The sequence below is a fragment of the Atractosteus spatula genome, chromosome 8, assembly GCF_055471065.1.
Source record: "Atractosteus spatula isolate fAtrSpa1 chromosome 8, fAtrSpa1.hap1, whole genome shotgun sequence".
Lineage (NCBI taxonomy): Eukaryota > Metazoa > Chordata > Actinopteri > Semionotiformes > Lepisosteidae > Atractosteus > Atractosteus spatula.
Window position 1 is genome coordinate 8,942,073 of NC_142713.1, and position 22,840 is coordinate 8,964,912.

At 37.4% G+C, this 22,840-nt stretch overlaps 1 protein-coding gene across 2 annotated transcripts in view; it reads left to right on the plus strand.

Annotated features, from left to right (window-relative positions):
• LOC148829164 (ELKS/Rab6-interacting/CAST family member 1-like) overlaps positions 1–22,840 on the plus strand; it is a 348,267-nt gene that overhangs the window by 177,164 nt on the left and 148,263 nt on the right. For both annotated transcript variants that reach the window (XM_088923624.1, XM_088923625.1), the window contains one exon: positions 10,810–10,941. In XM_088923624.1, coding sequence (XP_088779750.1) covers positions 10,810–10,941 — 132 coding nt within the window. The remainder of the gene's footprint in view (positions 1–10,809; positions 10,942–22,840) is intronic.

The window sequence follows — 22,840 nt, forward strand, 5'->3', positions numbered from 1 at the left end:
GGTTTCTTTTTTTTTTTCGTTTTAATACCTTTTCTATTAACAGATACCATGCTTGCACCTTAACAATGGGATGTAAGCAGTGAGTCATGTTTTGTAAGTAGATTAAAATGCCTGTTGGTTGAAGACCTCAGCCACTCCGCGGCAGTTAAGTGGTCTTTGGGAAAGAGGTGCAGTTAATACCTGTTTTATTGTATGGTTGTAACTCCTGTTGCTTTGTGGTTCGTTGCACTTGATGTATAGACAGCGCGTTGGTGAAGGCGGGCTTTTTGTTTCACACCAGCACTAGTCCTGTTGCGGCCCGGGGAGCCTGACCACAGCCCCAGTCAGCTCTCATCGGCCTGGCTGTTTCATCCACGGGCTCTGTCCAAGAGCGACAGTGGAAAGTGCGCATTGGAAACCTAATGAAAGATGGATCTTAGCAGCTTTATTTTTTTTCCTTTTTCCGTAAAAACAGCGTACGCATTTTTTCTTGATTATTTTTTGGACATTTCAGCACTCTAGGGGTTGTAAAAATACTGTAGTGTATCATTCCACGGAAACCTTTAAACGTTTCTTTTAGCAACTAGTGGAGTGCTTCTCAGTGAGTGACTTGACATCTTGACAACACCTCTGGACATCACTGTTCTTGATCCCCTAATGTAGTTCAGGCTTCTTTGTGCTATTCTGAACTTTTAAAGGCCATGAAGAGAGCTTTTGTTTCTGAAATACTGCAGCAGGAATCAAAATTCATATAGGAGATGACAGGAGGAAGGTTCATGAACCTTGTGTGAAGTTATTCCTTGTCTGGTACTTGTGGTCTTATAATGCTCTCCTGCGATAACAGTAATAAATGTGAAAAGCAGAAAATTTGAGCAGTGGCAGAAGAAAAGGCCCTGAGCTCGTAGGGCTTGACGACTGTTGCATTGCAGGAGTAGTGAATTTTTGTTATCCTGTTTAAACAGTCAATCTGACTGTTAGGGGATTATTTCTGGAACTTAAAAATATTATTGAAACTGTTATAAGATTTTTTGGCATGTTGCTCACCCGCCTGGATTTTTAGGATGTGAATTGATCTCATGAGTAATGGGATACTAATGATTCTTTTTAGCTTTAGTCTATGCAAGCATCAAAATGTGCCTGCTATTGTTTATATCTGTATTTAACACTTCACACTTAATATCAAGATCTCTAAAGCGATGGTAACATTTATAGTATAAGTTAGTTACAGTTGATAAACTCTGTGATGTAGCTTGGTGTCATTAAATAACTAAATAAAATTAAGATGGAAACCAAGCAAATATTAATTGTGCTTCAAATTATTGGTATAGTTTTTGGACCTGTATGTTTTTAAAGGCCTCACATCCTGCTTTTTTCTTTATGCTTTTGCAAAATACTCTTCGAACTTGGATGTTTCCAAACACACACATCTCAGGACGTTAATTTGTGTCTTTCTGTTATTTGTATGCAATTTATTTGGCAGTGTGTAGTGATTAGTAGAAATAAAAATTCATTAAAATTATTAATTTCAGTCCTCCTTAGCACAATTTAAATGTAGTTTAATTGTTTCTCAACAGCGGTAATCCTAACTAGAACAAAACAAATCCAGCCCTCACGTAGTGATTTTTTTCAGAATTGTTCTGTTCTTATTCTATGCAGTTCCTTAAGAATAAGTATTTCTTTTCAGTTTTTATTATCCGCTTCATGATCCCATAATGGATCCCAATTTCATTTTATTCGCTTTTATTTAATGAGGGATTTGGCCTGGATTGGTAAACTGAACAGCTGCCATTTATTCTTTGTTCACAGGGAAGAACTAGAGACTTCATAGGGAATCCAACTAATTAGGTCTCCCCATCTCATGTTACATCTGTATTTTGGCATTATTCCTAGCAGGATATTGTGCAAGGCTGTGGAAGTCAGAAAATATTATATGGGATTGCTAATGACATCTTCATTGTTTTGGAAGGTGTTTCTTTCATAATTACAATACAGTCAGCAATGTCAAAGAGGTTGTTTATTAAACAGAACCAGCTGTTGAACATAAATTCAGTATTTTATGAAAATATATACACAACAGTGCCTGATGTCATTAATAGACATGTCAATAATATGTTTTTTTCCAGGTGAAATACAGTATATACAGTGGGAGGCTCTGATGATCTGACTGTCAAAAAAAATCCAAACAAGTAGTAGTATGGCTTCTGCTTTAAGGACACTGATTTAGACTTTTGTATGTCATTATTAATTATAGTTCACAGTGACCAATTAATGATATTTTATCTTCCTCTTTAACCTAAACAGCTATATTTGATTAATTATTGTACTAATTATTGAAATTATTGAAAATATTGTTATTTTAAAGGACTGGGGGTCACCAGTACTTTTATTGTTTTACAAAATTTGTTCTCTTTAATTGTTTTTACAATGTTGTAAGGTACATATCTTTCAGAATATTTTAGTTGATGTGCAGCATAGTCATGTTTTGACAAAGGATGTGATATTAGCAGTGATTGTAAAGTTCTTTAATTTATGGGAACTTGAGTTGTCAGGCTTGCATTAATTTGGCTTTTTCAGTAACAGGTTTGAAGTGAATTTGATGTTGAAACATTTTTAGATGGGTCATTAATGAATCATTGCTTCAGTGTATTAACTCATGACATCCTTGCAGTCTACATTAATTTAGAATCATGACTTTTAATGCTTGATAATGTGTGGCTTTTCAAATACTTGTTAAGATTTTGTGGTATCAGCAAAGGTCAGTTATTAGATTTCAGTTCTGTTATTACATTGAGTTCAACACAAATGTCAGGACGTCAGTCCAGTCCAAAGGATGACTGGCTTCTGCAGAGTTTTGCTTGCCACCATATTGCAACATTGGTTTGGAATTTGTTGAATAAAGCAAAGGGTGTCTACTAGGCCACCAACACCACTTACAGCAGCAACCTGGTTTTCCTTAGACGTCTTCCTTTGCAAAAATCATTATCTTGTTTAGCTTCTGAAAGCAAGATCAGTTAGGTGGTAATACTTCTGTGATTATACCTATTGTATGTGTGTAGGACTGCAATTATATTGATGTGATCTTTAGATTATACTGCTAAACATCTTGGGGGCAATATCATAATTGTTTGTGAAGGTGTCAGTTTCAGTGAAGACATACAGGTTTTCATCCCCATCTTAGGAACCTGTAAGAGATGACTGCTCAAATTTGAGATTTTTCCCTAAAATTACCTTTTGACTAGTATTGCCCCAGATTTAAGCCAAATCTGAAACAAGCCAGCTTTGGCTTTTTGAAATGAGTTATGATACTGTTGTCCCTCTCTACCTAACGTAGGGACAACTAAAGCTACGGTGCACTGCTTAGTTTCAGGAGTTTGGAATATGTGGTGAGTGCTAGTTTAGGACCAACCAATCATGTGATATTTGTGCCAGTATTATAGCTTTTGGAGGTGGCTTTTAGGGTTTGTAGGCATGAATGTGTGATTTGCCATGAGCTTGATGTGGTGACATCACCCCCAACACTAAAAGGCATTGCAAACCTGCTGGTCACAAGATCGGTCTTTTGCCTTTGCTCTGGATTTTGGTTTCTTGCCTGTACGCTCTGTGTTTCTTCTGGGGCTGGGTGCAAGAGACGGTGGCGATGTCCCAGATGGAGACAAGCTGCACATTTGACACATATTTCTGCAGTCCTATGTGATGTTGCCCTGTCATCACATCGTGCAACAGTCCTAGCAGTTCTTTAGCTGCGCAGCTGAGTTCACATGTTAATTGAGCGGCAATACTGAAAGACTGGATATTGTCCAGTTATCCTTCTTGGCGCGCCACATATTGTTTCATTGTCTACATTAAAAAAAATGTTCCACCTGTTGTTACCAAGTGTAATGGGATAAATTTAGTAGATTTCACAATGATGGTGAAGCACAATTTTTGATTTCAGATTTTTTGTTTTCATATACTGGGCTGTTACATCCCCTGGTATAGATGCCATTCATGTTTTGAAATGTGAGTTAATTTGCGTTCCTTGTATTGTGTATCTTGCGATTCTGCTATTATGTTATTATTCATCTACCTTTGGGGGTAAGAATTTAATTTGAAATTCCTACCAAGTTACTTATGTTATACCAAGGCCAGAGGTCTACAGTTGAGCTTATTGTAACCCCTAGAAGGTGTGAGCTTAAATACTTTAAAATAGAGTAGCTGTACCTGCTTTTCTTAGTGGACAAGAAAGAGGGGATTGAATGCAAATGTAAACTAATCCCTCTTTCTTTCAGTAAACAAATATAATAGAAGTTCAAGCAGGTAGTTGAGTCAGCATGCGCAGGCTGCAAAGGAACAAGTAAAGGTTTATTCAATGCTGAAAAGAGAAGAAAAGAAATGCAACTTTTCAGCTGTGGAGCCTTCTTTACACCTGTAGTGTTTTTTGACAACAGAAAGGTCATCTCTCTGTAAGCCACTATTCAGGCAGAAATGACAAGGCAGACTCTTGAGGATGTATTTTCTTGCTCTTTCCCCAAAAGAGGGGAGCAGAAAAAAATATAGCCTCCAAAATGCACTTTTGCCTCAATTCCAGCACTTCATATCATTAAGCTAGGAGCTTCGAGACATCGATATCTTGGTCTTGTTGGTATTAGCTTACAGTTGAAGAATGTGTTAGGGATTGAAGATCCTTGTGTGTGACAACTTTTATTATGGAGATATAGTTGTACACCAGCTTCCACAAGTCTGTTGACAGAGCACAACCGTGATCCAATGGCATGAGACAAAGAACAGTTGAAGGCCTCATTCTGCTGCAGATTTCACCCAGCAGAACAGCTGATGAGATTTCCTAGACACTTCATCTTCTTCTGTCTGTTCTGGCATTGAGGAACTGTTTACTAGAACCCTGTTTTCTGTGTGTGACTCCTGTCAAGTTTTTGTGGTAACCGAAAGGCTCCAGGACTAAAGTTACCGTAATTCGTAATTCAACTTGTCGTTGTTGACCTTTTCTCATCCTGTCAAATCTGACTAATTGTCCAGATTCAACAATAAGGATGTGGGCTTGAACTTTGATTTCTTAATCCTTGTAGGCCTTCTTGAGAATGTACTGTAAATGTTCATTGCTTTAAAACAATAATGTCACCTACAGTACCAATGCTTCGTATAGCTGGTTTGATGTCGTATCATTCAAAGCCATTTTCCCCTAAAAAGCCATCTGTAGACAATATGTATATTCATGGCACAAGGTTCAGAGCTAAATACTGTTTATACCATTCAGCCCCAGAGAAGCTGATTTTTTTTCTTTTTTTGATATCTTTATACCATTTTTTCTTGAAACGTAACCTCTTTCAACAGCCCACTTACATTTTCTGCTGTTATGCTTTTCTGTTATTGATAACAGAAATACATTCTTCAGCTCTTTCATGTGGCTTTAGTGTCTTTTAAACCTACTCCTAATTGTAAGTTGAGACGATTGATGTTTCCTTCAGTCTGCCCACAGATATCCCAGATTTAGGGATTTGGATGTTTTGTGAACACAAACACTTTGGTTTTGTTTGTAGTCTGGTATAAGTTCTTATTATTCACTTTGATGTCAATTAGAGAATGTTTTATTTTTTAGACGTTTTATTGTTTCAGTCCCCAATACCAGTAAAGATTATAAAATAATATTGTGTACTCATATGAAACGCTGCATTTAAGTCCATTGTTAGAAAGTGACCGTTTTAGAAAGTTTCCTCAGCTTGGGTAAAACAGTATTTTAAAGGTATTTTGGCCTCTGTGGCCTCAGAGTTTCTAAGAACACTCCTAAGCAGAATCCCAGATTACAGCAGGAAAACACTTAGAGGTCTTCCCTTTATAAAGACATGATCAAGGGAGGCCTGCAGATGATCAGGTGGGTGCTTTCTGGATAGAGAAAGAGACAGTGTCTTTATTTCCATGAAGCAGAACTGCTTCTGCCTCCTTAAACACATCACACCCATAGAGTCTACTAAAACCCAGAACCTCAGTGTCACACAGGTCGGGCCTGGACCATGTACAGTAACTGCTACGGTAGCATTACAACGCAGTAGACCTTCTACAGTCTGCTTTGACTTCAGGAAGTGGCTCAGAGGCTCTTCTATTTTGGCATGTACAACAATGGTTGTTTATGGCACATTGATCAAACGGAAAATGATTACTGTCAGTTTCAATTAAGCAGATATAGTTGTGATTTTATAATTTGTCGTAATTTTGAACTAGAAAACTTCAGCATTTTCCCTGCAGCCCTCCATCAGCCCTCACCTACTCCCTTCCTACTTGCTCAGCAGTTGCTCACTTCAGCGGCTTAAATTTTCTTTTTGATTTAGGACAGATGCTATTCATTTCCTCAGGGCAGCATACACTTCTCTTGAATAACATTAAAAATTTGAATTTGGGGGTATTATTGGAGAAGACAAGATGAAGGAGTACATTGTGTCATCAACATTTAAAGTTATTTCCTTTTTTTACTTGGTATCGTGTTTGGCAAGATTCTCTGGAGATGTTTGTGTTCTGACTGTACCTTACTTTGGTAGCAGACTCTCAGGAATGGCTGCTTGAAACCGCTTGCCTATGAGAAAAGTGTCTTCTGTGTTAAATTAAAATGCCGTTATTTGAAGTATTGTGTATTTAATCCTGTGAAACATATTTGACTTTTGAATCTTTGAAATAAATGAGCAAGTATTCTTGTCAAGTATCTCATGTAAGGCTGATATTTTGTATTAAATGATAAAATGCAGAATAAGTGTTCACTTTGTTGTAATCCCATGAGGCAACTTCAGCAACAGCAGTTATCTGCCTCTTTCCCATCAGCACTCCCAGCATGCATTTCATTACATCTGATCTATTTTAGTACAGTTGCTTCCCCCTTCTTTGGAAATGAAATAATAGCAGATCATCTTAACAACTCAAAACATGTCATTTATCTGCTGATATGATCTGAGGGAGAAGGGAATGCAGTGTACAAACCAAAATGGATAAATTGCATATTACAGGGTCAACACTGCATTTAGAAGAAAAAAGATAATCTCTTACGCACAATTCTCTTCTATTTTTAACATCGATTTGTATTGTATTTAAAATTATGCTTTGCTATTTAAATAAACCACTGTCTGTTACTGCTCTTTTTCTCTCACCTTAAAAGAAAGATAAAGTACGCATTCTCACTTCCATCTTCAGTCTCATCCTCAGCACATCATTTTCTTGTTGCTTTTTGCAGTGGTTTTGAACGTGTTTCTGTAGCAGCTGAGGAGCCTTTCAGCCATAATGGAAGATTAGTTTAATCTCCTCCTTCACTTTGGTTTAAGAGCCACATGGTTTTATTTGAGTGACTGGCTGTTGTCGGTCAGCCTGCAAAGGCAGAAAGAGTAAAATAAATGCAGCTGAAAGGGTGGTTTTTGGTTTCCAAAGCAGCCCTGGAATGTGGGTCTCTAATGTCCCATTTTACCAATTTGTGGTTCCCCTCTAACTGGTCTCGGCTACGGACATGGCGGGTGCGGGGGCCTATATTTTGTGACTCAGAACACTTCTTGAAACGGTTGGCTGAGGCTGCAGTCGTAAATAAAAGATGAAAAGGACTGCAAGTTCCAAGTTCCAGGAAAAGACGGAAGATTGTGTTGTTGTTTTTTTCCATTCAAAATACTGAGAAATTCAAATTTCAGAAAACAATCAGATGACTTGCCTTTGCTGGTACAAAAAGAATTAGCGTCTCAGGTGATAGGTCCACCCACAGCCCTAGAGAAAAAATGGAGAGTCCGAACACTTTAAGAGGAGTTCATGTGGATTTTGCAAGTTCATGGAACTATGGTTCTATTTCCATCAATCTCAATCACACAAAATGTAGAACATCTATTTTTTCTGCCTTTTTAAGTTTACTCACAAATATAAGCCTTTCTTTTTAATTAAGTAACTGGACAAATGGTGGTGAAGACAGGATGTTATTTAAAGACTTTGATTAACATCTTGAGATTTGATTTTGAACCTATGCAGTTAATAAAAAAGCATCAGCCATTCAATCTATCCAGACTCTGGTCTTCCTATCTTTTCTTTTTTATCCCACGTAGTTGCTGTATACTGTAAGTGATGTAGATCATTCTATTAACGTTAACCAGCAGGATCTGTTCCTGTGATCATAATGATCAGACTTTGAGTGGCATGGTGGCGCACTGATTTGTTTCTAACAAAGGTTTTGACAGAAATGGTAAATTCACAATAAAAACTGAACTTATAGTAAAACGTATTGCACATGTTTACATTAAGCACAGTAACACATTGGCCTCACCTTTTGGTCAGGTTTAAATACAGAATAGATTGCTTATTTATGCTCTTACAGTTTTTACAGTTTTACAGTTTTTAGTCTAGTGGTAGCAGGAATAGGAGATAGTAATTATCACTCTGCTCAGTTAATTTTCAAGTCTGGAGTATTTCTGGCAAACTGATCCATCAAATAGAAGAAATTTCAAGGAATCATCCAAAAGAAAACCTTGACATCTAATTTGTAATGCTCTGTGTCACAAACAAAAATAAATAAATGAAAAAACAAGTTTTTCATGATCAATTCTTATACTTGATGTCAAGAATTTGAAGACAAAACTTTTAAAATGCTGCCAATGTAGATTAAAGTTGAATACTTTACCATACTTTTTTTAGAGCCCTGTTGAACAAAAGACAAACCCCTTTGTACTGTAGCTGCTTGTCCATCAGGGGAGCTAATTAGGCAACAACACATCTGAGACAACTTGAGCTTATAGAGAAAAAGAACATTGAACACCTGGCCAGACTAACAACTGACCCCTCTAGTAGTACTCATTGTGAAACTCTTGTTACAGAACTGTAGCATTTCTACATTAATGAGTGTTTGGTGCAGAGATCCAAATCCACCCCTAATAATGAACTACAGTATATAATATGTAGGGTTAAAAAACACAAGTAACCGTCTTTTATATGACAAAAGTACTAATCTATTGCTTTTAGTTAATTTAAATAACATTAACCTAGTAAATGAAATCACAGTAATCACAAACTTAGAGTAATCAGTTTAAATAAACAACACAAATCCCTTCTCTGTGTCCAGCCTGCACTGTCTCTGCCTCCGTGATTAACACGCCGCACTGTAATGAAAAGGGCAATAAAACTGTCAGTGAGCCTGTAAAGTCGTCTCCAGCCTGTCATTCCACATGCTGCTGACACAGAACCTGGAGCGTTCTGTACAATATAAAAACAAGACCACACTGAGATGTGTGTGCTAGGTAGTGGGTACTTGGGCAGGGGTCGGGAAGAGGCTCACTCACAGGCTACATTTGTCTCATGATTCTAGTCTGTTGTGGTGCTGATTTGAAAGTTGCGGTTACAAGCCTTTGACCCCGTTTCATCCCACTATGCTCTTCTTTCATGTAAAACCAGACTGAATAACATTTGTGAATAAGTGAATTTATTAATGTTAGATTCACAGATTTGTACACCCTACTGTATTAGATGAGTTTTTGTATTGTTTTCTTTATACTCTTTGTTGTATTATTTATGGCCTTGTAATGTTGTATTACTTACTGGCTGGTGAAGACTAAAATTCTGGGGCTCTGTTGCTATGCAGTGTATAACCGCTGCCCTGTCAAACCTGAGAGAATTGAAGCAGCAGTTTGGATTATTGAAGGCAATGATTGAGCCTGTCAGGACATTCATTTGTTTCTGATAAATGGTAGGACTGGCAAAATATCACCAGTCCACATGACCATGCAAAAGTCTTTTTCATTTTTAGTGGGGTAATTATAGAAAATGACTGTCATAATGTAACCTTACTGAAGGATAGCAGCTTTTTTCTTGCCAGTAATAATATACTGTTATATTTTTTCTTTGGAGTTTACTGTATAGATTCATAGAAATAGAATGTATAGTGACCAGAATGTCTTAGAAAGTCTATTACCATTGTCCAGCTGAAAGATGAGTTGTTTATTTTTATTTTTACGTAGCATAGGTCTCTGTCTTAATGGGCATCTATCAAGAGAAAGTTGTTGATCCTTGTGTTATACTTGTCTATACTGTACTTGTGTTATGAGCATGGCCCGTAGGTACTATTGTGTCAGCAGGCTTAGCACCTGTGTTCAAGCAGTGTAAACTGGACAGAGTCTTTAAAGAGAATTGTCCAGTCTATTGTGATGAGGAGAGGTATAGCCAGAAATATTATTAGATCCTTTTTTAATATATGGAGAACTGTTTCAACCTCCCAACTATCAATTGCAAAGACATCACGACTGATCTATCCAGTAACACAGCCCGGTTCATAAGATATATTATGAATCATTAACTTAGGTTTTTTTTTATTAGGTACTAATAAGACATTGTTTGTCTTATTTGCTTTTGGTTGAATCAGAAACGGGACTAATGGTCTGAAAAATATATTTTGGTTTTGACACATTTTCCATTCTAATCTACGATGATCAATAAGGCAGAACATTTCTCAGCTTTGCATCTGAAGAGTTTGAATTTGCTTCCTTTATCTTGGTGTGTAAGTGTGTAAGTATTTTCACCAATATCACTTACCTCCAAGAAAAAAAAACTTTCTTTCTGGCCCAGTAGGTAGCTGTGCGTCATCCAAGGGTGCCTAGTACCAAACAGCGCTCTCTGTTTCAGCATGCATCTACATTTCTTTAAGGAAAGCTAAGTTGGACAAAGATGCCAGAAGCCTGGCTTATTTAAAGGACACTCGAGTGTGAGTATCAGTAGGAAATGTGTGATAGAATGCTTTAATTTAGGTGAGGCTCTCATGGGACTGTTTTCATGAGGGGGAGTTTTAAAGCCATAACGCCTGCCTGACAGTCTCTCTCTGCATCTGTTGGCTCTCAGGACACCCTGCGGCAGAAGGATAACCGCATCGAGGAGCTGGAAGAGGCCCTAAGGGAGAGTGTGCAGATCACAGCTGAGCGTGAGATGGTGTTGGCGCAGGAAGAGGCCGCCCGCTCACACGCCGAGAAGCAGGTGGGTACCTCATCTCTCAGTTGCCCCTGTCTGGAAAGCTGCCTGTCTGCGTACTCTTTGAAAAAGGTTAGTCCACAGTGAGAGTGAAGTACGCTATGTGACCTAGGAGGAGGCTTTCTGCTGTGTGTGCAGCTTACTTAAGCTGTGGAATTCCAACATTACGTTGGGATATTATTCCATCTCACTTCTGTGACATATCATTCCATATATTCCATACTATGGGATATCATTCTGTATCATTTCTGTGGGGTTGCTGTATATTGAGTTTCATCCAGAAAAAAATCAAAGTGTTAATATGTTTGGAAATGATCTTGCACAATGGGTTTAATAGTCCTCTTTGAGTTTGACATTCTGTGGAATGAGCTTCTTCCCCAATGGAATGTCGTGAAAGACAGATATGTCCAAAGTTCTAGATGCTGACCCATGACCGTACCTTTGTCTCTGACTGTTTAAGATTAAATATAATAACATTAGTATGAGCATACATTTATTTTGCCTTTTTTCAGTGATTTGCTGAGGTTCAAAACTGTGGTTTTTCTAATCAAGGGTATTTTAAAGATGGCCACTGAAGAGATGGCCCACCCAATCCACCCACTGGGGATGTCTTTCACTGTGTTTTAAAAATTCAGTCATAGCTGCTAAAGAAGTGGGACAGGGCCTCAAAAACATGTGGCTGTATTTATCTGTGATCAATATGCCAGCATGTCATTTTCCCTGTTTTCACTGAGGCCTGACTTGGCAAACTGTAGTCAGAATGGGAGAAAACCAGCCCATTGCTCTTTACTTGTTCCACTCTGTCAATCCATTTATTCATACCCCAATTTCACAATATCTAGTGACCTTTAAAAATGTAGAAATACTGTATATAACCATGCATAAAGTACACTGTTGATCTAGTTAATCATAATCCTTCATACTGCTTCTTTTTAATGGAGAATTAACTGGAAGCACTGTCAGGTAGTTGATTACATTCTTATCTCTAAGCTGACAGTTAGCCTCATTAAGATTTACAGTACATATAGTGGTTCCAGTCCTTGTGTGTGACACAAGGTCCAAAATGTTTATATACTGTACTGTATGAGGTAGTGATAAGGATCATCAAGGTACATGATATTTGGCAAACTGGACACATTCATACATTTAGTTTAATATAAAATATACACTTGATCACATGTATGTGTAATAAGAATAAATATATGCATGCTTCTGTGTGTTCTGTTTTCATTAAACCTGATAGAATACAACTGCAACTGAATGGAATCCACACATTAATCTGTATCTAAATTTAGGATTTACAAAATTCATGACATGGCTGGATTTTGTCACCCTGTTTTCAACATTTGTCTACTGAGAGATCACCTTGTGTACACTATCATGATCTGGACCTGACAGGCTGCCTGGATGCCCTCCCATTTTTGACAAGGTTAAAGTATTTTAAGTTTCCTCTTGAGGTTAATTATTGAGACCAATTTACTTTTACTTTATGTATTGAAGCCAATAGCAGTGTAAAGATCTTAAGTTTACAATAGACTCAAAGGAGAGACATGAATGCTTCAGTCTGCTTTAGAACTAGGTCACATTCCTGCTACCTCTGTGTTCTGTTTAACTTCAAAAACAGCAGGCTTAAGTGAATTCTTTTACCATTCACTTAGAATTAGTAACACCAGTTAAAGGAAGGTAGGCCAGAACTACTGTTAAATAAGGACCTAAGAAACATATGTAAAGGTAATTTAGAATAGCTTAGGGATTTCATAAGAAAGTTTAAGAGCACAGGTGAAGACAGAAGTGCTTGTTTGCCTTTCAGTTACTTCTAGTATACTATGGCTCCTCTGTTCTGTTTGAGTCTGTTCTGTTTCTCACATTTTTTAAAACAACACACTAAGCACTGCCAACGCTAAAATGTTTGTGTACAGTATATGATTATTTTGTTAGATAATGATGTTACCTATGAAGAAGTGCCATTGTCAAGTTCCAACTGAAAGTGGGAAAAGTTTCCTTTATCAATGGAAACTTCAAGCCATGACGTATTGTGAGAAAATGCCAAAGATTGCAAAGAACCTATGACATGTGTACAGCACACCTCTCAGAAATGAACTACATTTTTCCACTGCCTGCCACAATGAGTATTAATCTGCTCTTTCTTTCTAAAGAGCTGTCTCAGCCTTAAAGTACTGCTTCTGTTTTATTTAATACATTAAGTCTTATATATGTTCTGCACATTGTGGCTCCCCCTTTTTCTTTCAACTGCTGCCTCAAAGAGTTGTGGGATCTTACAAAATGCCAGTGACAAAATAATGGATGCAATCTTTTGCTGGACAGGGTTTGTTCTTTCTGTAAACAGGTACTGCAATTGGCTCACCTGCTTGTCCCTGATTCGGCAACTGTAAACTGGAATAGTAATGACTTTTCCTCCATTTACAGGAACCAAAGTTGCAACATCAACCTTTGTTTGTGATCTGGCAAATCTCTGTTAAGCCTTACTGGAAGGAGCTAAAAATTTAGACATATCAGAGTTCATTTCCAACAATATGTAGTGTTTGTTGTTTAGATCCATTATTAGTGCATACAGTGTTGTGAAAAAGTAAGTAAGCCCCATGAAAAGGTTTGTCTTTTTTTAAATGTTTTGGACAAAAGTATATTTGATTGTCATTTCAACAATACTGATAGATAAAGGTGATCTAATTTTAAAGCATAACATTGAAAAATTACATTTCGCACTCACTTGTACTATTTAAATCAACAGAAATCCAATTTCCTTGTGCAGAAAAAGTTAGTGCACCCCTACCTTTATCATTGCACCTAAAATTAGAATCAGGTGCACCAAAACAGGTGCAAATGATTAGAACATCATTAGAGTGGAGGACACTGCCTTCTATAAATATCAGAAACCTGTGGTCTTAGTGTGACTACATCATGCCAAGATCAAAAGAGGTCTCTGAGGCCCTCAGAAGAAAGATTGTTGATGCCTATGAGTCTGGGAAGGGTTTTAAAGCCATTTCCAAGCAATTTGTAGTCTACCACTCCACTGTCCGAAAGATCATCTACAAATGGAGAAAATTTCAAGCCACCGGCAATCAATCCAGACCAGGTCGTCCCACCAAATTCAGCCCCAGAGCTGACCAAAAGATGCTGCAGGAAGTCTCCAAGAACCCCAGGATAACATCAAGGGATTTACAGGCAAGTCTTGCCTCAGTCAATGTCAAGGTACATGAGTCAACCATCCGAAAGAGACTGCACAACTTTGCCCTACATGCGAGGTCAGGAAGGATGAAGCCTCTGCTCTCAAAAAAGAATATACAATAGATGCACGACTGAAGTTTGCCAGACAACACCTACTGTAGGTGAAGATCAGGACTATTGGAATAATGTGCTCTGGACGGATGAGACAAAGGGAGAGCTGTTTGGCCACAATGCCAGACGTCATGTTTGGCGAAAACCAAAAACTGCCTTTGACCAAAAGAACCTCAACTATAAAGCATGGTGGTGGAAGCATTATGGTTTGGGGCTGCTTTTCTGCCTCAGGGCCTGGCCAGTGTGCCATCATAGAGTCAACCATGAATTCCACATTGTACCAGAGAGTACTTGAGGAGAATGTGAGGCCATCTGTCAAAAAGCTGAAGCTGAACCGTAAGTGGACCTTGCAAGAAGACAATGACCCAAAACACTCAAGCAAATCCACAAAAGAATGGCTCAAAAAGAAGAAATGGAGGGTTATGGAATGGCCAAGTCAAATCCCAGATCTTAACCCCATTGAAATGCTGTGGGGGGACTTGAAGCTGGCAGTAAATGCAAGAATGCCCTCAAACATCACACAGTTGAAGGGGTTCTGTAAGGAGGAGTGAGCAGAAATTTCTCCAAGTCGATGCAAGTGACTGATAGACAATTACAAGAAACGCCTACAAGAAGTGATTTCTGCCAAAGGGGGCAACACCAGCTATTGAAGCTAGGGGGTGTGTATTTTTTTTTCCACATTGAATAAATGATTGCAAAGAATAATTTTCATTGTTGTTTGTTAAATTAGATCACCTTTATCTATCAGTATTGTTGAAATGAAGATCAAATATCCATGCATGCAAATATGTTGAAAAACACACCTTTTCATGGGTTGTACTTACTTTTGCACTGCACTGTATATGTTTCTGCTTTTATTTTAAAGTTGACCACTTTTTGTTGTGATTACATATGACACAATCAGTACTAATTTTAATCTTTACGTGGATTGTTGCCATTATGTAATTGCTGTATATCAAGCTACAAAAAATGCCCAGCAATTTCAAATCAAATTAAATGAATTATAAACATGCACATTTGTTTAATATGAATATTTTAATCAAAACTAGAATGCTCAAAATGAGCTCTTTCATGGGTGAAAGAAGTTAAATGTCAGCAAAAAATGAAAAGATAAACCAAAAACTAAAATATGGTGATTGCATAAGTATTCAACGTCTTTGAGTCAATACTTGGGTGGAAGCACCTTTGGCAGCAGTTACAGATTCAAGTCTTTTGGATAGTCCCTGCCAACTTGGGATGGTGCAATTTTCTGTCATTCTTTTTTCCAGACTTGCTCAAGGTCTGTCAGGGTGGTTGGGCATCATTCACATTCATGATCATTCACAGGTGCTAGTCTTGCTGCATTTTTTGTCAGATTCAGGTCAGAATTTTAACTGGGTTACTCAAGGAAAAATAATTCCTTGTTAAGTCACTTTAGTGTATCTTTGGCCTTGTGCTTGTGGTCATTGTCCTGCTGAAAGGTGACTTTCTGTCCCAGTTTTAAGCATTTAGTAGACTGCAGTAGCTTTTCCACTAGAATTTTCCTGTACTTTGCTCGATCCATTTTTCCTTCAAACTTGACAAGCTTCCCAGTCCTGGCTGATGAGACACAGCCCCGTAGCATAATGTTTCTAACACCGTGCTTTACGGTAGAGATGGTTTTGACTGGGTAGTGCACTGTTTTGAGTTTGCACCAGACATAACGCTTTGCATTTAGACTTAAAGTTTCCAATTTTGTCTTGTTTGACCACATGTTTGCAGCAATCACTGAAATGTTTTGCTGCAAACTCTATGCATGATTCAAGATAGATTTTTTTCAGTAATTGCTTCCTTCTTGCCACTCTGTAATAGAGGCCAGCATTATGGAATGACCAGTGTATTGGTAATCCCTTACCATTTGTCTGCTTGTCTGGCTGCTCAGTTTGAAAGGACAGTCTGGTGTAGAGAGTGTCTGATTGGTGTGATATACTTTCCACTTCTTAATGTGTGACTTCATAATGTTTAAAGTGATATTCAGTGTCTGAAAAGTGTTATACCCTTATCCAGATTTTATAAAACACGGTTACTGTACCTCACACAGACACAGACATTCTACTAATTGTGGGACATGTCAGAAAAATATTCTGCACCTAATTTAGGTTTCACATAACAAAGGGAGTTAATATTTATGCAGTCATCATATTTCAGTTTTGATTTTTACTGACTTTTACAGGTACCTATAAATGTGTTCCGTTTGAACATTCAAGCTTCCATTAAAAATATTTGCACAAAAATGTGTGGATTGTATTTCATTTGTAATTCAACAACATAGGGGAAGGAATGAATACTCTTGCAAGGCAATTCATGTATTCCTAAAGGGTTTTTTAGAACAAGTATTTAAAAACAATTATTTATATTTATATTCTGTGAAATTTGTAATTGAACATGTGTCATTCTACTTTGTATACTAGTTGCATGAGATTATATCAGTGCAAAGACTCAAAATATGTCTTTGAATGTCAGCATAATGATTGAAGTTTAGGTTATCTTGTATGTTTTGTTGTACCCCTAATAGTTTGCCCCAGGTTAAAAAAAACAATCACATTTTTTGGGAAAAGTGATTCAGCAAATATAAACCCTTTTAATGAGAATGTCTAGAAATGAGGTGAGCAATTCCAGTTTTCTTTCTTTTTTTTTTTAGAAGCAATGCGTTATAATGCATTTTGAAAATATTACTATACAAGAACTCTGCCGTCACCTGTTGGGCTACGCAGCTCTTTTCCACACACTTACATTAGTGATGAAGCAACATATCTGAAAATAAGGATTTAGTCTGGCTGACAGTTTAACTGAAACCCTGTCAGAATTGTTTGTCGCAAGCATGTCTTTATCTTGTGCATCTGCAACGAAAGAGCCATTTCCTATAAGATTTATTGTATGTGAACTGACCACTATGGCCAGGGGGGAGAGATACATTTCTGGAAAGGGGCATTTGTAAATCATGAGAAAATGGAAAACCTCTGGCAGGTCATAATTCAGAATTATGCAAGCATCAGTTACAAGACTGGAATGAGCATAAAACCAAGAAGAAAAATCTTAAGTTAAAATACTATTTTTTTAAAGTAACAAAATCTGTTCCTGCTTAAGATGATAAGACATGATACTAAACCTATTTGAAAGTGACATTTCTCCATGTAAAACAAATAACCATAAATTGGGTTAGGACTAACAACGTTTTGACATTGTTTAAACTAAATACTAAGTACACAAAATAATTAATCTTTTAATGTGCAGTGACCTATCAATTTGATGTTGGTTTGTGCCATATAAAATATTACATAACCCACTTTTTGCAAGTCTTACACTACTTTTTTTTGTAAAAGAGATGCTGCAAATGCTGTTCTTTGACACAGTGACTTCCGTGGAGTTGCAGACATCAATATCAGCACCCTGAATCTTAAATGAGGTACTCCACTACAATGTCTTGTTTACCATTTGTTTGAATGGAAATAATTCAGAGTAAACTTTGGAAAACTAGCATTGACAGACAACTGTAGTTCATAATATTTAATACACTTAAGTTAGATTGTCAAGAAGAGTTGCCTGATGGCTCGGGGGTCCAAAGGCACCTGTCTTTAGTGTGGATTGCATGTTCTTTCCATGTTTTCCGACCTCCATAAACATGTGGATTGCCCTTTCCTCCATATCCCTATCCTATCTGGGGCACAGAAATCACATGCTTTGACTCCAATCTTGTGCCCTGTGTTCTCAGGATAACCTCCAGTTTACCATAATCCTCACCAGGATCAACAGCATGAGTGGATGGTTAATTTAGTCATTATTCTTATTTTGGAGACAGGGTGCCAATACTTGTTTCATAACTCACTGAACCAAGGAACCTTTTCAAGTCTCACAGAAAAACAGAAAAAAACAGAAGCCATGAGAATATCTGCTATCTCCTCTCCTCTCCCCATACACTCTCTGCTTGAAACGTCTCATCTTGATGATAAACCTGAATGTTGCAATTTGCATTACTGGTAACCTGTTTAATCCTAGTCTCTGCTTCTAATTTTCTTTTGCAGTTGTGTTTTTTCCAGTTTCTATTTTGTTTCTTTCACATTAGTTTTTATATAATTTTCTTCTCTATTTCTTGTCTGTCACCTTTCTGCTACTCACTGCCTGTCTGAAGCAATTATATGAGCCAATGCATGACTCCAACCACGCTGGCTTTAAGTGGTTCAAGGTATGATATGAATAATCCTTGTAGTTCTTCTGTTCATTTATGATTTTTGGTGACTTGCTCTCATTTCAATCTTGTGTTTATCTGTGGTTTTGTCTTTTGTTTTGTAACACTTTTATCAGAGTTTATTTTTGTGGTGTGGAATCCATTGTGTCATTTGTTTTTTAACAATTAAAATTTTTGTGAATGGAAGGCTGACAAAGCTGGTGGAATGATAAGCCAAAAGTAATATACTCAAATATTATCTCTGAGAGTAATCAGTTTTTTTTCTGACCCAATAGGTCACCTGTTCAGTCATTTCCTAGGGAAACTTCAGTATTATGTAAACAAAATAGCCCTGATGAGGTCACTCCAGTGACAAGATACACTGGATGTCCTCAGACTTTTGTCATCTAGATACAAAATGAAGTTTTTTCTGGTGTGTATAGTCAACACTTATTAAACTGTAATATCAAACCTGACCCTCAGTTTTGTTTTTAATATGTTGGAATTATTTGAATTGATGACTTGGCCAGTAATTGTGGTCATACAAACTAAATTATTGTTTTACTAACTGCATCTGAATGAACAAACCAGCCTACAATTTAAAATGAGCATGTAATTGAAAACGACTCATCTCTGCTCGTAAGTATCTGCAGCAGTTTACATTTGGAAAGCGTGAGTGAAGCTACAGTATGCTTGTATCACAAGTTATTTAGGGTTATACAGCAATCTGGTGGAAAGGGGGTACAAACAGCTACAGTATTTCAAAATTTTAATCTTATTAACAGTCATTATTTAATTCCACAAGTCATCCTCAATTCAATCATTCTGTATTTCTCAAGGTCATGCTGCAGGCATGTTAAGCACATAAAAATGTGGTAGAGGGGAACCCCAGATTTGTCCGTTTTTCATTACCACGGCTGTCATGTGGTCATGACTGATGAAATCAATTAATTGGTGATCACTTCAGTTAAAAATATAGAATTGAAATTGCACAAATGATGCCTGTTTGATCTATTCCTTTAGCCTCCACAGTTTGCTATTTAAATCCCGCTTATTGAAATATTAGCATGTTAATTGATCTCATTTATGCCTCGCCAGCAGACATTGGTTGTTATAACAATGTATTCACTTCCACATTAATTGCACTAACTGGAAATTCATATGGGAAAACTTTCACAGCAGTGAGAATAGGTCCTCCTAGACTATGCCCAGAATGTTTTTCACCATACCTGGCTTCATGCAGAGTGGAAAAGTTTGTAAGATCTTAATTAATAAAGAACCACAGAAGTAAATTTGGTTAACATAGACATGCATTTTCACTGTTGAAAGTTCAAGATGTTATATAGGGAAAGCAATTGTATTTTCTCTTTATAGTTTTTCCAAATGCTTCACATTTTGAAATTCATTTTTGATAAGTGCAGGTTTAAAAATAGCACCCCTTACCTGCAAAAAGGGTAAAGCTGCATTTAGATGGCAAAGGATAATTGCAAGAAATGTTTTATTAAAACTAAAGCAAAATGCACAGTAAACCTGAATTACAGCAGAATAAACAAATTAGCCTACTGTACAATGTAACAAATATATATGTATATATATTTTTTAATATGTGAACTTTTATACCTTTTTTAAAAGACATCAGAAAGACACAGGTATGGGGACATTGCGAAATTGTGCATTGTCCTGTGGGGCCGTGAACCTTTCACCATGACCTGTGATGAATGAAGCTGAAATGACCTTATAGGTCAGATAAAGAATCTGTTAGAAAATAATCTTGCTTCTGGGAGAGCATATCATAACTGCTTCATATCTCAACACTCTTTAGTAAGGACCATACACTGGAGACTTCAACAATCACTGCCTGCCTTTTATAAAAGGAAGGTGTTAATGTACTTCGAAATAAATTCTATAGCTTAAGGCTTCTACACCCAATAGCCTTGTCAGAGCCGGCTTTAAAATTTGCCTTCAGAAAGGGTCTGTTTTTTGGCAGTTAATTTTTAACCAAAAACCAAAAAAAAAGGAGAAAACAATCTGCTGTTTCATAAAATATATTTATTGGACTTCTGTTTTGACCACAAAAGCTTTCGATAATCCTAGCTTTTCTGAAAGAGTAGAATAAGACACGTTTATGAGACTAGTGAAGTGAAACCTGTGGGAAGAAAAGGGCAAGATCTGGCAAAATGTGCCTTGAAAGCGGCCTGACGTGTAGGGTTCTTACACCAATGGCTGGAGCTTCCTGGTTGAATAATAAAATTCTCAGATTTCTAGGAGAATCCATCTCAGACTTCACCACCATCGCTTTTGGAAAAATATGGCTTGCTGTGTACTGTTGCTTGCATTTTTGTGTGCTTACCGTCTTCTCTTCTTTTTCTCTTTCCGTTTCTGCGTTCGTAGCGTAAGGAGGCAAGTATCTGTAGACCAAAAGACAACTCTGCTTTACACTTTTTTTTGTCAAAATCAACTTTTCAGGTTGATTTTGTATCTTCTTTTCCTACTTAGTTGCTTCCAGTTTTTTTTCCCTCCAGTTCTCCAGAGGAGAATCTGGTATGTCGCCTGGGAAAACACTGAAGGCATCTTTGCACCATGCGCATTGAGTTTGCTGCAGTATGAACATACTGTAAGAACACATTACAAACAAGAGGAGGTCTCTCAACCCATCTAGTTTGAGAGTAGCTATTTTTTTTGTAAAGTTTGTATTTATTCTTTTCTTTGGGAAAGAGAAGCCAGAATATCAGCTTTGACAGCATGGCTTGGTGTCTTGTTCCATATCTCCACAACCCTTAGATTAAAAAAGTACTCCCTGTTCTCAGTCATTCCTCATAATTTCCTTTGTGTCATGTGGTCCCTGATTTACTGTTGTTTCTGGAGTCCATAGGTTTAATTTTATCAATCTCTTTGAGGATGTTTTATACTTGGATCATAGTCTGCTTTGTTTCAGACTAAAAATATTGCTGTTTTGGAAACAGTGAAAAAATCATACGACAAATCCATTCCCTAAACATGTTAAATGCAATCATCTTTTTGTTTGAATGAGAGTAGGCTTTGAGAATATTTGACTGTAACAAGCCAAATTCTTTAAGCTGGTGAAGTCATCCCCAAAAGCATTAATTGAACTGAACACAGGATCAGCAAATGGAAATTGTTGTTCAAAAAGGTTTTAGGGTTGAGGAACAAGTTACTGAGTTCCATTTGATTCTCAACTCTTGAATAAAAACTAAGTTTAAACAGACAGAATGACAGGAATTTTTAAAATGGAACAACCACTGAATTCTTAGTTCCTATAACATTTGTCTTACCTGATGACCACCCAAAGGTCAAAGCAAAAGCTACAAGACAGATGTAAGTACAGCACAAATAATTCTTTATAGCATTAGTATTTATAGCATTGGGAATCCCAGATGGGGAGTAACTGTAAAAATCTGATTACTCAGCTTAATTGCCCATCTTTTTCTGCTCCCTCCCCTCTTCCTCTCAGACCCCCTGCGCACTTCCAGGTAGCCGGCTTGCGATCAGAGTCTTTTAAAGGAAGAACAGCCTTTTCTTCCCAGCCTGACACAGTCCCCCACCGGGCCCAAATAAGTTCCGTACATGTGGTGTTAGTCATGGTGATAAGCACCATAGAAGAAGCTGAACTCCAAGCTGAGACAGAGAAACCAACTTTCCACAACATACTGGATGTATTAGTAACCCACTGAGTACAGCTTGAGGCTAAACTGTTCATTACATTTCAAAGCTCTGCTTTATCCTCCTGAACATCTGTGCATGCGTAGCACAGATAGAGATCTAGGTAGACTTTTAAGTAGGTGTTACCAATTGTGTTTGTGTGAGGCCTTTGGAGAGAATCCAGGAGGTAAAAAAATAACCTCCTGCACACTTTTTTTTTATAGAGAATGTTTTAACACATTTGTTTGTCCCCATTCAATGTTATAATGGCAGTTGTTTGTAGGAATCAACATACAGAACATAACAGATAAAATGCACCTCTTTGTCCTTTTGCTTTCGATACAAAGATCCAAAGCTTCAATCACAACAGTACAGACAGCCATTTAGTGTTCTTCTAGTTCAGTACCAAAGCACTTTTAGATCTTGGTAACTGACTGCATAGAATGGAAAAAATGGAAGAGCTGGGAAAAATACAATGGTAATTTAAGTTGTTTTTTTTTAACGGATTCTTACTGTCAGGTGGTATTGGGAATCCATCAAAGCCAGAAGGAAAGTAAGAGGAAATGACGTCCTAGACATGTTCTTGCAGAAAGGCTGTATGAAATGTCGCCAAAGCTGACTGCTGTAGAAATCTAATCCTTCATCGAAATGCAGGGGTGAAGGAGGTGACCAGGAGTACATGCAGTTAGACCAGGATGGAGGATGTTGCCCACGAGAGAGAATGAGAAAGACATGTGCCAGGACCACTGAATCGTTATTTTTCCA